Source organism: Danio rerio, chromosome 3 (assembly GCF_049306965.1).
Source record: "Danio rerio strain Tuebingen ecotype United States chromosome 3, GRCz12tu, whole genome shotgun sequence".
Classification (NCBI taxonomy): Eukaryota; Metazoa; Chordata; class Actinopteri; order Cypriniformes; family Danionidae; genus Danio; species Danio rerio.
The window spans coordinates 36,218,088-36,234,859 of NC_133178.1; the positions used below are offsets into that span (position 1 = coordinate 36,218,088).

At 37.4% G+C, this 16,772-nt stretch overlaps 1 protein-coding gene across 50 annotated transcripts in view; it reads right to left on the reverse strand.

Annotated features, from left to right (window-relative positions):
- Positions 1-16,772, reverse strand: part of srcin1a (SRC kinase signaling inhibitor 1a) — a 244,222-nt gene that overhangs the window by 116,986 nt on the left and 110,464 nt on the right. For 19 of the 50 annotated variants that reach the window (XM_073944799.1, XM_073944771.1, XM_073944797.1 and 16 more), the window contains exon 2: positions 7,936-8,252. In XM_073944799.1, the coding sequence (XP_073800900.1) occupies positions 7,936-8,252 (317 nt within the window). Of the gene's footprint in view, positions 1-399; positions 917-7,935; positions 8,253-11,543; positions 11,574-16,772 lie in introns of those variants that run through there. The other 31 variants (XM_073944806.1, XM_073944804.1, XM_073944802.1 and 28 more) reach the window with 3 other exon arrangements.

Genomic DNA, 16,772 nt, shown 5'->3' on the forward strand with positions numbered 1-16,772 from the left:
CACAGTGACATTTGTTTGCAAGTCAAATGTGAACAAATATATCACAATTACAAGCCAGTCCACTATTATTAAACCAAAAGCACTAAACAACAATCAGGCCCCCCAAAAACTAGTTGCATCTGATCCCAACATTAGTCTCCACCTGAGAAACATGTGGCAGCCCAGCAAGCCTACCGGAGCTAAACATCACCTGACCCGCATGCAAAACAGCTCTTACCTTTCCTCACACATGCATGCGTTGTGCGTACTTCCCTCACACATGCTCTGACTCGTAGTCACAAACATGCAAACAATCAAAAGCAAGCAGTGTCCATCTGAATGCAGTCAACACATCAGCACATATCAACAACAACAACCTCTCCATAAGCAAACAAATGAAGCCATCAGTTTGAACCTCACCTGCACCTGCTTGCATGTGCGCTAGTGGGTATGCATCTTTCTAGCATACACACATACACATGCACATGTACACTGGCTAGATGCCTTCAGTCTTAGCAGCTGGCTGTCAGGTGTGCAGAATACTCATTCTCTTATTCTCTCTCTCTCTCTCTCTCTCTCTCTCTCTCTCTCTCTCTCTCTCTCTCTCTCTCTCTCTCTCCCTCCAGCACATGCGACGGCAGGTTCTTTATTTAATTCATTACAGCATCGGCTGGCTACTGGCTGCTGCTTTAACTCTTCCGTCTCGGAAAAGGCAGGCAGAGGGTAATTAACTCTCCTCTCGCCGGTTTACACACCGTTGCACTCATCTGCTCCTTCTCTCCATCTCTTCCAGTCCTCCGCTTCCCCTCCCCCTTTCCATTATTCCACACAGGCTGCAGATGGGAAGGTAAATAAGAAGGAATTCCTGTGATGCGTCTTGCAAAAGAGGTGAGGATATTCCGAAAGCCTTCCTCTTTTTCTCCGCTCTGCTTTTGCCGTCTCTCTCTCTCTCACACACTCTCTTTATTCCTTGTTCTCTCTCTCTTTCTCTCCAGCCTGACCTTTGCAATATGATATCACCAGTTTCCATATAAGGGCGGTGTTGCCTTGGCAACCATGGACTCCACCTGTCTCTCAACCAACCTCCCCGTCTCTCTCTCTTTCTCTTTCTTTCTCTCTCATTTGATCCTATCATCTCCCCTGCTCACTCACTTTCTCTCTCTCTCGCACACACACATACTCACCAGACTTTAAAGTCTTACAGGTCTTTAATGCAATGCGAATCACATACATTTAAGATAAAAGAGCTGTATAATAGGTGCTGAAAAGAAAGATTTTGATAAAGGCTTGCTGAAAAAGACAGACCAGCTTGAATTTTGACAATAAAAATAGTCATTTTAGGTCATTCACAACAACAAAAAAGTGCTGATCTATCTAGTTAAAGGGGTAGTTTGTCCTACTATGACAAAACTGCTCCATGTTTCAAAACTGTATGACTTTAAGTGGATTATAAAGGACTGTACTGGTGGCTAGGAACAAGGAAAGTATGGTCTTAAAGGGGTGGTCCAGAGTGTATTTTTAAGGCTTGGTTATGTTAATAAGATGCAAAGCGATGTTTGTTCATGCTTCAATTGTAGAAAATCATGTTATTTTTCATATATCTTACTTGGATTATATACAGCTACTCAGCTAACATGAAAACAACTAGTTCCTTCGAAAGACCCACCATCAAGAGGCTCTGATTGGTCAGCTAACATAATGTGCTGTGGTTCGCAGATCAGCTCCACGTCACCAGGAAAAGTGTCACGCCTCTAATAGCATGAGCTTTTGTGCTGTGTAAATACTGTCAGTGGGAGTAGCTGTTAGCCATATCAGTTTGGGCTTAAATCAGAAAGAAAATGATGAGCAAAGAGCTGAACGTCATGCCTGCTCTCTAAAATAAAATCTGACAACTGTCTTTCATATATATTCAGGATAAGCATGTGTAAGTAATATAAAATGTTTACATATCTTTTGCGAGTGTATTATTTGAGATGTAGAACACAGCGAAAGCAGCTGTATAGAAAAATGCTGCAGCACTGCTGAAGATTGTGGGTGTATACAGCTGTTTGACAGATAAATATGAATTCGTAGCTAAACTGGCAGTGCCAAACAGCATTTCCCCTTCCTTACATCTTTGTTTACATTCTTGCTACAACATAATGTTGCTAGAAACTGCATGTAATTGATCAATTTTAATAAATAAAAATACTTACAGGTTGTTTCTCACAATCCACAACTTCTGTTATGGTTGGAGCTGCACCTTTGAGGAGTTTTTAGCTGAATTTAGCACTAAATTGGGAAAGATTCTGGAAGCTGTACTTTGTCAAATGCAAGCTGTATATTTATTATAATTCTCTGTAAGCACTTCTCTCTTTGTGTTGTCTCATTTGGAAGCCAAAATACAGAAACAGAACAAGCTATTTGGAAAAAGCAGCATTTGGATAGCATTTTAGCTTTCTCTACTACAACAATACAGCGCCTCTGGCCACGACTCTTTGCTATGCAGGGGGTATGCACATGGTGAATGTGTGTAACCTGAAGTATTTGTGATCTCACTAGCCCGAATGTATGTTTTTTGTAGTACCCAAACTTTGTTCGCTGTAGGCTTTGCTCAGCTAACCCTGTAAAAGCCAATGTCTCCCTTTGCATTGAAGTTTGTGCATAATACATTCAGAGATGTTATTTATGTTCACACAGCTACACTACACATCAAGTATAAAATATGATATACATAATAGAGGACCACCCCTTTAAAGTTTTTAAAATAACTGGGTTTTATAGTGAGTTTACGTGAAACAACAAACCAAAAAACTTTAAACTTTAAAAGCCCGTTTTAAGCAGCGTTTATAGTGTACCCCTCAAAGTGCTGCGATAGTGTGAACTACAAAAATAATTTTAACAAATCTTTTTGGTTTTTAGCACTAAAATACCCCAACATACCCCAAATTTACATAAAATACATAATTGTATAATACCAACATAATATTTGTCAAATTAACCAATTTTAGTCTCTCTTGCAGCAATCGCACGGGCCTATATGGGATTGTGCAAACAGCTGGACGCATAGTACAAGGTGAGCTTCCCTCACAGGACATTTACACCAGGTGGTGCATGAAGAAAGCCAAGAGAATCATCAGCGACTCTACCCACTTAAGCCATAGACTTTTCTCTCTGCAACCGTTGGTTCCACAGCATCCGGTCACGCACTAGCCGGCTAAAGGAAAGCTTCGTCCCTCAGACTATCAGGCTGATGAACACTTAACACACCCCACACAGACTCTTCCATACCCCTCACTGCACACCATCAATATGTAGCATGCACTGCACTTAAACCAATCCATACTTAAAACAATACTGCCTACAACTATGTGGACACCTATTCATTGTACATGTCGCTGTCAATTTTACATTATCCTGTTTTATTGGGAGTTTGCTGTTGTATTTTGCACATTCATTGTATTTGCACTGTCTGTATGTTGCACTGTCATTGTTTGCACTCTTTATTTTGTACTGTCTGGAGCCAGCACCTAAGCTTTTCACTTATCAAAGCACACGTGCTGCTGATAATATGACAATACAATGGATTTGATTTGAGTTAGTTTATTTTATGACACTGTTGCATGTTTTTGATGCCATTCATTGTAACTGCAAAGAAAAAAAAAAACATTAGACTAGGTTGATCAATGTATTGTTTGAATTATTTTCTGAATCAGTCGATAAGCTTTTCTGACTAACCCCTAAGTATCAGAAGATATTTAGATAGCATTGTGACATTTTCAACTGTTCTGTCTACTAAGTTGTACACTACATTCCATTTGAAGGATTCGCCTCAATGCCCTAATCCCTTTGAAGCTGTCACTTTGGAGGGTAAACTGTTTGATGGGATTAGGGCATTGGGAAGAAGCCTTGTGATGGTACTGGACTTTAATGGTGCATATGGAAGTTTTATATCAGGTGTACTTTTATTTTATTTAGTAATTATTGACATTATTCATTCATTTATTAATTTTCCTTCGGCTGAGTCCGTTAATTATCCGAGGTCGCCATAGTGGAATGAACCACCAACTATTTCAGCACATGTTTTATGCAACAGATGCCCTTCCAACCACAACCCAGTATTGGGAAACACCCATACACTCTCACATTCACTCACTCTCATACACTACAGCCTATTTTGTTTACCCAATTCTCTTATACCGCTTGTCTTTGGACTGTAGGGGGAAACCGCAAACCCATGTGAACACGAGGAGAACATGCAAACTCCCCACAGAAATGTCAATTGACCCAGCCAGGGCTTGAATCAGCGAACTTCTTGTTGTGAGGTGTAAGTACTAACCACTGAGCCACCGTGCTGGCTTGACATCATTCATTGACATTCAAAAGTGAAATAATGTACTTATATACTTGAATATATATGGTGAACTGGCCCTTTAAACTGGCCCTGGTTAGGACACCCATATGTGAACAACAACAACACAGCATATGGTGTTGACTACTGAGAGACCTATTGAATACTACCACAACTGAGTCTCTTTTTAGTTACATTAAATAATTTTCTAGAGGTATAAACAGTTGAAGTCAAAATTCTTTTCCTGTGATTAACTCCTGTGTTTTTTTTTTTCTTTTTCAAATGTTTCACAAGCAGGGCTTGACATTAACTTTTTTGATCACAGGTCACTGTGGCTAGTAGATTTCCAACATTACTAGCCACTCACTATTTTAACTAGCCACAATTTTGTTGTTGAGAAAACATTTTATATGCATAAATTTGATTTTGATATGCTAAAATTTTTTGATTTAAAATTGCTTTGTTCACATACTGTACCTCCTCATTCATTTCACTTTTTGTGTGTTGTGTATGAGCTTGCTCAATGTGCAAGAGCAAATGGGTTGTGCTTTCATAAGTGTCACATTGCTATTAGTTTTTATTTCACATGACTTTTCATAGCTCAATGAAGAATTTAGCAAATTTATCTCTGACCACACCAACAATAAATAAATAATTATTTCTTAGCAACAAATTTTAAATAATGTGTCAAAAGAAGCAAAATATAGCTGTATATATACCTTTTTTATTTAACAAAACTTCTTTAAAAAAATGACATTTTAAAAATAATTATTGTTATGTATCTAAAAGTATGCACAGTAATCTGTCCTGTTTAAGGTCTCAGATCACCAGTCAGCTACACATAAATGGAAGTCAACCTCATATTAAAGCAATGTTATTGTAAAACATGATAGTTGAACCATATTAACAAAAATAACTATAAACAAAAGAAAGCATAATGAAATGATGATCATGGGAATGGGCTAATTAATAATTTGTTCATAGATTGATTAAAGTGAAAACAGTAACCACTGCAAATTATTAGAAATAATTATTTAAAAAATCTAAAGCTCTTGAAAGCAGCATGCCTGTGGGTGCAAAAGCATTGCTTTTTGTCCAGTCTATTTCAAAGAGAACCGATTGCACCAGTTCTGTTTCTAGGCATGGATGCATATTGGACCTGCTTTTAAGAAAACTACAAATGTCTAATTATTTTCAACCAGCCAAAGTGGCTATATGGGAGTGTCTGTCTGACCCACCACAGCTGAAATCTTCCCACATTTGGTGGGTTGGCAGGTGTTAATGTCAAGCCCAAAGAGGAAGGAGTATTTATATTTTCGATAACGTTTTTTTTCTTCTGGAGAAAGTCTTATTTGTCCTATTTCGACTGAAAAGCAGTTGTAAACTATTTGAATATCAATACTATTAGCAATATTTTTTGGATAATCTATAGAACAAATCATTGCTATACAACGACTTGCTCATTTACACTAACTTGCCTAGTTAACCTAAATAACCTAGTTAGGCCTTTAAATGTCACTTTAAGCTGAATACTAGTACTGTTTCTTGAAAAATATCAACTAAAATATCAGGAATTTTCATCACAGCAAAAATAAATCAGTTAGTTTAAATTACTTATTAAACTATAATTATGTTTAGAAATGTGTTGAAAAGAAAATAGCCAGGAGGGCTATTAATTCTGACTTCAACTATTTATAACCATTAGATAGAAAGATAAAGCCATGATGGGTATAATTTAAGGACTGAAGCCGTAAAGTGTCTTTTTTCCTCACTCATCCTTCTAACAATATCAGCGCAGCAGGTTTTGAAAGTGTAAATGTGTCTGTTACCTGCATGTCTCTCTCCCCCTTTCTCTCTCTTCATGCACACAGCTGATTGGCTGACACTGGTTTGATGCAGTGACATCATTTAAATTTGAGTTCAACATTACGTCACCCTCTCCCACAAGACCCAGTTGCTCCATTCACACATTACCTGCTCTTCTGCTGTACTCCAGAAAGAAACTGCTTGTTTTCTATGGTGAGTACAAAATGTTTTAATGACATTTTGACAGCTTCTCTCAAGCTGTGTGAAAGCTGGGGAAACGGCAGCATATGAAGCCTATTCCACCAGTGACTGAAGTGTTTATATGCACTGCAGACTCTCTGTGTCGGTGTCTGCTTCAGTAGACCTCTCAGATGGGTATCATTTCAAAAGCCACATGTTGTGTGTGTGAGAGTGTGTCCATGCATGGTTAATGCAATTTACACTGGCAGCATATGTTCCTGAAACAACTATCATAGACACAGAAATAAGAGACTTAATCGTCTATGAAAAGGTAAAAACCAACCATTCACAGCCTGAACTCAGATACCAGAAATGATTCCCGAAGGATCATTTGACACTGGAGTAAAGGCTGCTGAAATGTCACCACAGGAATAAATTACATGTGAAAATGTATTAAAAATATCTATTTCACAATATCCCTGTTTTATTATATATGTTTTATAAAATACATGCTCTATTGGTGAGTAAAAGAATCCTTATAAATATAAAACTCACTTATCATATGTAGTTTAGTGATAATAACAAATAAGTAGACTGAACATATGTTTTAAATAGCTTAAATAAATAGACAGCTGCCTTCCAAAATCAATAGCAATGACATGAAAAGCCCTAATTTTTCACAATATTACATATTTACTATATTTTTTATAATAAAATGCATAAAAGTTGTGAATTAACAGCTTTTTTAATTCATAAGAAATTGTCAGGGGCCTGCAGAATAATACCTTGTGAGCCAATGAATAAATAAATTGAAAATATCTTAAAAATCGCTTAAATTAATAGATATAATGTAGACACTTTATAAATGAAACAAAACACTAATAATAATATTAAAATGATGATGATGATGATGATGAAGATAAAAAATGTATATGTGTATATGCATGTATATATGTATTAATAATGTACTGTCATAGATGTTCTAATAAATATTATTATTAAGGTAAAATAAAAACTCCCAACGGTGCTTCCAGTGGGTAGCACGATGGTCTCACAGCAAGAAGGTTGCCTGTTTGAGCCCCGGCTGGGTCAGTTTGCATGTTCCCCCGTGTTCTTGTGGGTTTCCTCCTAATGCTCCGGTTTCCCCCACAGTCCAAAGACATGTGGTTTAGGTGAAATCAATAAGCTAAAATGGCCGTAGTGTATGTGTGTGAATGCAAGAGTGTATAGGTGTTTCTTAGTTTGAGTTGCAGCTGGAAAGGCATCCGCTGCATAAAACATATGCTGGATAGGTTGGGACTAAGTCAAAAAAAAAAAAAATGAAGGAATAAATGAAAAAATCCTAACAAAGTTTAAATAATATTCTAAATAATAAATAAACCAAATAATCAATATTGCACTTCTTTATTATGTTAATAAAACAAAAAATAAAACAAGAAACAAAAACAGAACAAAACAAAACAGAACACAAAACACAAAACAAAATGCAAAACAAAAAAACGAACAAAAAAAAAAACTATCAAATTCAAAATGCCCCAATGCCAATCTTTATCTACCCCTAAATCGGAAAGTTTCACCTGGTCACAGGAATATTATTATTGAATCAGCACATCATCCCACAAGTTAACCCTTGCTCATACCTGTTCTCGTGCACTCCTCTCAGCGCTGCCCCTCATGCTGCCGTGTGAGGGTGATGGTGAGGGTGGCAGTGAGTGCTGGGGCGGGTACTTGTTCTTCAGGTGGTCCATGAAGACATCCCGTTTGCGCTCCATGTCAGCCTTGTGCAGGTTGGTGAGGGTCTCCAGACTCTGGGCGGCGATGACCGTGTGCCGGTGCTCGGAGGTGTGGACCAGACCCACGTTAGAGAACCTCCGAGTGTTGTTGCCCAGCGTGCGATACTCGCGCGGGTACTCCAGGTCATCTGTGGAGATCATGTGACCTCCGCCACGCTCCGGGTCTGCTTGGAGAAAAGTGGATGAAAGGGGGTGACACATTCATCCAGTCATGCAAGCATGCAAGCAGAACAAACACATTCACAGACAGACAGACAGACAGATGAATGGGGGGGAAAGAAAGAGAAAATGAGATGAGATGTTAGACTTATTACAACAGAGAGGAGCACAAACGCGAGCAGATGCTCCCTGCAGAGCTATTGATCACAGGTTTTAGTCGCAAAGCGGGAGCTAAAGAAAAGTAAAAGCAGGGGGGTACTATAGAAGAAAGAGAAAAGAATGGAGCCAAAATTTCTCTGTTGGAGATTACGCTCTGTCAGCTTGCTTTTGTCATCTCAAGTGGTGCTTGTTGATTTTTCCGGAACAGGACACATGCTGGATCACAACACCCACCTTGGAAAGACAACTGTTTGTGCGCATATTTATAGATCTAAAATATGTTTATATAAGATGAAGAGAGAGAGAAAGGCTTTAAAAGGCAAATGTCATGTGAAGATTTGGAAGGGCCCTAGTGGCAGTTCTGGTCATACCTGTCAACCCTCCCGTTTTTCCCAGGATTCTCCCGTATTTTACAGTTCTATCCCGCTATTATACTGTAAAGGTATTTTCTCGTATTTATTCCGTATTTTTAATCTGTCTATAAAGGTTGGTAATAAACATTGAAGAGCTGATCCCAACCCATACCACCGTACCACCATGGGACGCCCCTTTGCTCCTAATTGTGAATCTGTTCTGTGCTTTCATTTTATAAGGCATGAAAACCCTTTGAAATAAATATAAAAATGGCACAATTTATTTCCTTTTTATTACAGGCGCCGTTGGCCCTCCTATGCAATTCTCAAAACATTCAGTTCAGATGCGTTCCATAATGATAAATAGACGCTGTTTCCCAAACAGATTCTGTACACGCGATTTGTAGCTAAATAATACTAGCAGATATTTTTTGCTCCCAACGTCAGTGCAAAATCTTAATTTATATAGCTTATTTTACTAGCCTACATTAAGTACATTTACATTAACACCAATAATCCGATTTTAATAGGATTAAGACAGTACTCTGAGTCTACCATGTAAACAGCGTTTTTTGATCACCTTAATCCGACTAAAGTCATAATCGAACTAGACAGATGTTTAGTGTCACATTGTTGAAGTGCAGTAGAGACATGTAAACACCACAATCAAACTGTCATGTATTACTGTCATGTAGGATTTTAACCGCATTTTGTGACAGGATAGTCTATACACAAACAGCTGTTTGACAATGTTCTCTGCACCTACGGAGTCAATGAAGGACCACAGACACCTGTATCACAATATGCAAAGGTTTTTTTCCTTATGCGGCGTGTGGTATCAAATTCCATTAAAATAACACTCTTCCAGCAGGTAATGCTCACATTCAATATCTCGTTTGGAATGGGGGCATGCATTTAATGTTTCTGAATGAAAGTGAAAGTGCCAAACTTCCGTTAAAGTCGACAAATTAGAAATAAAACACCCGAAATAACATGAAACTCTAGAGGAAATGTGAATATTGTGGTGACGCAATGACATTAATCACTCTATGTGCTATAACATGTAAAACGGGATCATGACAGGAACATTTAGAAAGAAACTCACATAAACACCTTAATCATATTATTGTCTTATTCAGATTAAGGCAAATAATTTGATTACTGATGTCCATGTATGCATAGTCGCTATTATTCTTTAGGTGAACAATTAATCCATGCAAGTTAATGCACTGTCAAGTCTCCACTTTTGTAATCTTAAATCAAAGTCTGACCATTTGCTTCCACACTTGGAGTGGTGATCCCTTTCTGTTAACGTCAGTTTGACTGCTTCAGCCACAATCTTTTTCACCATACTTCTCTTACGGTTAGTTTGCTATGAGGGAATGATGCACAGAGAAAGCTTTGCCTCCTACTCAATATTCCGTTTCAGTTGGAAGTACATTAACACACTGAAATAAAAGTTTTAACAACCTCCGGTTTATACAATACGGTGTCGTTAAAAATCACGTCCCACCCCTGGAATCCAATTCCCTTACAACCCCTAAGGGATCGTCTGTGGTGAATGTCTGATCAAATGCTATTGTTGAGATACCTTGTTTTGTGGCTAATCAGACCTGTGTTAGCTTGCTGTAGCCAGGAGGCTAATTGTAGAGGTACGATTACTGTATGCTAGCACATAACTGGGCTAACTTAACAATATAAAAGACAAATGCTGGATTTCATGACCCATGTGTGACGGAGGCCAGCTAGTAAGTGCTGTGCAGGCAAACCTCCCTCTTCTGACCTCTAAAGGTGCTCTAGCAACAGACACTAGAGGCCATGGTCTTTAGGCTCCTTGTTAGACCAACAGACTCCCATGCAGAAGGTCGCCAGTTCGATACCAGCTCAGAGCATGTTGGGTGGTGTAGGACCGGTGGGGTTAAATTGGTGCCGTGACCAGGATGGGAGTGAGGTTTAGGGGGATGAGTGTAACGGAGGCCAGCTAGTAAGTGCTGTGCAGGTAAACCTCACTCCTCTGACCTCTAAAGGTGCTCTAGAAACAAACGCTAGAGGCCGAGGTCTTTAGCCTCCTTGTTAGAGCAACCGACTTCCATGCGGAAGGTCGCCGGTTCGATACCAGCTCAGAGCACGTTGGCTGGTGTAGGACCGGTGGGGTTACACATGCGTGCCTTTTATTATACATAACATAACTTTCATAACTATATGAAAGGGTCAATATTAGGCTAATAAATGCCATTTTAATGGAGAACTGAAATGGTCATAAAAAAACTTTAGTAACACTTTATTTTGATGGTCCATTTGAGTATTAGTAGACTCTCTGCTTAATATCTGTTGATATTGGTCCTTCAACAGACATTTAACTGACTATAAGAAACTCTGCAAGTAATCGGAAGAGAATAAGTTGGCATATAACTTAAATTTAACAAATAGACCATCAAAATAAAGTGTGACCCAATTTCACATGATAAATTCCGAACATGATTTCATATAGGCCTACTGTATTTTATAATTATGCGCTACAAACTTTACCTATTTCAACTCTAGTGAAACAATAGGATCACTCAGGTTCCTATAGGCGGACCCAATTCTCAGGAGGGACTCGATTTCTGATGACATCGGCACGGAGAGCAGCAAACGCACATGGCAAGCCATTCATTTTAATCAAGCATTACACGAAGACAAGACTTTGACAAACAATTGACAAAACCAATGAAACAGAATGACATGGCATTCAGAGGCTCAGATTGGCCGATGTGGAGAGATGAGAGTGACTGGCTGTGTTACCTTGCTTCGGAAAGCAGGCCCCAACATTAGCTGAAAAAAAAAAAACATGGACGAAAGTTAAGCTCCTCATTCTCCCTATCTTCCATTCTCTCTTTATCTCTCTTTCATACACACGCACAATAATTGCCTTCGGTGCTGTTGGCAAGAATTGATTCCCAAATCATCGCTCTCTTTTGTATTGTGCTGAGAAATAAGGAACATCGTTCAGTCAATAATCCTAAAAAAATGAAATCCTACACCGGGGCGTGATTCCTCTGGCTGCTGTTCAGGAAATATAGAAAAGGTACTTTTCACATTGGCGGTGTCATTTTTGTGTGTAAACAGAAGCTTTCGGTAAACATCCTAGATAAGAAATAGGGTTCAGAGCGAAAAAAAAACACCTTCTGTCAAGAATTTATGAGTCTCGCTGTCAGATTGCTTTCCGTCCCTGAACAAACACACAAACACAAACAAACCTGCATTAAACTTTAAATTGATCAACCTTCCCTTATTCCAGCTTTTGCCCTGTGCTTACCTTCTCTTTCTCACGCCAACAGATTTAAACCCTTTAACCACAAAACATTAATAAATGCATATAAAGAGAGCTGAGCAAGTGTGGTTTCCAGCAGGAAGTGAGGTTATAAAAAGCAGGCATTGGTGCTGATGGCTGATTTGGAGTCAGTTTTGTAATAAAATGTTTATGGTGTAGCTGAATGTTTTAGCAAGCTAAAATTTTGCCCCCGGTGATTGAACACTGCATTAAAAACCCTGAGGCCAGATTACAGAAGCACTCGGTGAATAACAAAATTCCTAACAGCTGCAGGAGCCTTCCTTACATACATCGATACAGACTGTACAAAACATGATTAACAGTCGTATAACCCTGCATTTGAACAGGAATTAATCATAACTTATGATTATCAAGTGTTTTTTCTGTGTAGTTCTAGATTTGATATTCATTTACATTCATTCATTTCTTTTCTTTTCGGCTGAGTCCCTTTTTTAATCCTGGGTCGCCAAAGCAGAATGAACCACCAACTTATCCAGCACATTTTTACGCAGCAGATGCCCTTCAAGCTGCAACCCATCTTTGGGAAACATCCATACACACCCATTCACACTCATACAGTATAGACAATACCGGATGTCTTTGGACTGTGGGGGAAACCATAGCACCCTGAGGAAACCCATGCGAACATGGGGAGAACATGCAAACTCCACACAGAAACGCCAACTGACCCAGCCGAGGCTCGAACCAGCAACCTTCTTGCTGTGATCAAGGCAATTTTATGGAGATTTGATACAATAATGCTATTCTGGGAAGCAAAATGCTCAACATCATTCTAGGCACTGGTGGGAGGCGTGTGTTGGCTTAAAGCCACAAGCCGAGTGTATTGGTGCCCCCCACCAGTGCCGAAAAAGCCATATCGCAATGCTATGAGTGTGATTTTGTGTTTATACAACAGTTCGACAGCATAATCGTGTGTATAAAAAATAAAATCAAACACAGAGAGTCTCAAAAACCCTTTTGTACAAGGAACTACTTGCTTCCGCCGCTCATTCATATCTGCAGCTGACGGTCAGAACAGCAAAAAGCATTGCCAGTTAACAAATATCACTTTACAGCTAATGTTTGAATGACTCCCTAACATACAGTCTAAAGTGGTGACAAAACCACAAACTTATTATGCAGTCTCTGTCGTCATCTTGTGTAGGGAACTTCAACCGTCACTTTATTTGGTCTGCTTAGACAAGCTAATGTCGGCCGATGCACCGAATCAGATGCTCCGAAATTATAAATATGTACATTATAAATTATAAAGTACATTATGTTGTCCAACAGCTGCAATATTTCTCAAACTGTAGCGCTTCCTCTGCTTGTCGCTGTATGTGGGCGGAGTAATACACAAGGGTGAAAGGTGAAGAGGTTGTAGGAGTGCTGTTATTTGCAGAATATCGCACAGCTATAAGCCAATCAGATTCAAGAATCAGACAAACAGAACAGTTGTTGTGTGTGTGTGTGTGTGTGTGTGTGTGTGTGTGTGTGTATGTGTGTGTGTGTGTGTGTATATATATATTATATTATATTATATATATATATATATATATATATATATATATATATATATATATATATATATATATATATAGTAAGTTTTGCTTAATGAAGTGTAGAATATTTTAACAAATTGATTTACATAAGTATTAATAATAAATCTTTAAAAACAAATTTTTATATGATGAAGACAATACATAGAGTCATATTTTACTTATTATTTAGCAAAATAATAGTATTAAGTTTAAAGTGTAATTTAAATGCTTAACTAAAATTAGCAATGGTTTTAGGCGTTCCCAATTGAGGTAATGTAATTTGACCCATAGTGCCATCTGCTATTTTGGTGTAAGAAATGGCCCAAGTGCATTTGTAAGAAAAAAAATGCCCGAAAGCATGTGAGATATTCTACTTCCATCCATCTGTGAGAAAATCTGCCTGAGTGCATTTGTGAGAAAATCCACAGGTACTGTATGCTACTATTTTTGTGAATCAAGTGATTCTTCGCAAAGCAGATTGTGTTTGTTTGCAAAATGCAGGATTTGTTTGTGGAATATTGAAACAGAATTTGCTCCATACAGTGGTCAAACAATGGTTTGCTCTAAAACCAATCCGCTTGTTAAGTTATGACGTATGGAATATTGTTTCCGGGTCCAAGCTGCTACTTGTTTGAATTGAGAAAATATTAGTTTATGACCACTTTTTAGTCATATTAAAGTGAGTTTTATATAAAATCATGGTATACACAATAGTCTTTGGACTTTCTGTATCACAAACACCAATATTTATAATTATAATTAATCACTTTCTGGTCATCGGCTAGTAGGCATGGATATATATATATATATATATATATATATATATATATATATATATATATATATATATATATATATATACATAGCGATCATGATTTTCAAAAGTATTACATCACTTTGTAAATGTTTATACTAATTGTTGAGTCTCCCCATACAGTTTGATATAACGTTTGGACCCGGAAGCTGCTTTGCATGACGTCACACTTAACAAGCGGATTGGAAGAAACAATTTTGAGGGGGTTAATATTAGTGACCTTAGCCTTTTTTTTTTTTTTTTTTTTATATCTTATTTTATTCTAGCAAAAACTAATATAAATCAGAAAAAAACATATAAAAAGAAATACTGTAAAAAAAATCTCTTGTTTTGTTTTCATTTGATGAAGTTTGCCAAATTAATTACTTAATTAAGTTATTCACAATCACACAATTTGGTAAATGCAGATTAAATAAAAGTGAATAAGTATAAAAAAACAAATACGTCACATTGAAATGTGTACCACTCCAACAGGAGGAAAAAAAAAAAAGACTGAAAATAATGACCTGAAGTAACTCTCTCAATGAGAAACATCATTATATATATCAGGATTTCAATCCCTCTTTTCAGAGACTTAAACGTCACCGTGGTCTCCCTGTGGCCCCTTCACCCCCGATCAGGAGGCTGACGGGTGAAAACACTATCAACACCCGATGAATTATTCACATATTATTTAAAGCACAGAATCTCAAAGCAGCTGGTATTTTCGAAAGCAGAGCTGGTGCTTTAAACAAACATCAGGGTTGTTCTGAAGTAATAGATGGCAGCGGCGCTCCTGAGGAATGACTAAATTGAATGACCTTGTGGTTAATGTTGTTAGCATTGAATTCTTTAATAGCGCTCATACTCTCCAGAGAAGAAGCATTATCTTTCAAAGCCCGGCCCGCTGAAGGACAGGCGCAACTGATACAGGCTTACCATCATACTTGCTGGAGGGGGTTTTAACCACTAATATACCTTGACAATGGGACTACACTGTGTTAAGTTAAGCAATGAGAGCTTTGAGTTGAAGCAGAGAGGAAATGTTCAATTCACCTTTACAGGATGCATAATTGAGTGATTTCACATGTGTTAAAGTTGTTCAGTGGTACTTTGTTCAGAGATCATTTGAACATGTGAATTGATTTATAAAAAAAAAAAGCAGGTGGTGGGTTGAAAGGCTTAGTTTAAGTTTAAGTTTTAATGGTTTTCAAGAAGGGGGAATTTAGGTTTTGCTGATCTACAAACCTGAACAGAAGACAGAAGTCCCCTTTTTAAGATGTTTTTCCACATGGTATGGTGTGGTATTTTTCATGTTACAGTATGGTATGGTGCAGTATGAAATTATTTTTTTACTTTTTTTAGTACCACCTAAAGTTTTGAATGTCATTTATTAATAATTTATTCAAGCATATTTTTTTAATGATGTTTAGCTGTCAAAAGAAACATTCCTTATTATCAGATAAATGTTCCAATGAGCTTTTATTTGAAATATGAAATAAATAAAAAGGTTCTGCAACATCATACTTTTGATCGATTATAGCGGTTTTTGATATGGAAAAATCCTATTGACCTTATTCTTCATGTATAGAGCGGGATCAGCCATCTGAATCTTCTTGGCTTGAGACTTCTAGTCTCATTCACTTCCATTCATTTTTAGACGTTAAAACAGCCCATTATGCTGCTATAATATTTTCTTATATTATTCTGCTTTGTCTGCATAGTCATGGACATACTTGTTTGTAGAGCAAGTGGCTTGACTGTTTTCTGTTGTTTATTATTCCTAGTGCTTTCTCCAATAGGCAACTGAATCTGAAGTTCTAAAACATTCGCAAAAATGAAAGCACTTCTGCATTAAAGAATAAGGTCAATAAGAAACTTCACAAGAAAACTTCATCACACCATACATCACATATTTTTATGTTTTTAAGATGTCTCTACTTCTGCTCCAAGTATTTAATAAATAATAGAAGGAAAAAGAAACAAATAACATAAGGGTATTTTATAATATAAAATCCTAATGATCCGGAAAGATTTCATTTTATCTATGAACAATTTTGTATATTGTAACATACAGTAATGTTCTAATTTACCAAAAGCTGTGTTTTATTATACCACTGCTACATTTGTCTGAAGAATAGATATACTTTTTACTTTAATATTGGTTAAGAATACTGATTAATTTAGTAGTAACACTACGACTATATATGACATACCATTAATGCGTATGCAGTATAATTATGTGAGTTGTAAAACTAAAGTAATTACTATAAGCAGTATCCAGTTAGTTACTGCTACTGCTCTATTACAGTAGTAAACTGGTTATTACAATGTTATTACATTTTATACTCCTGGTGAAACTTTAG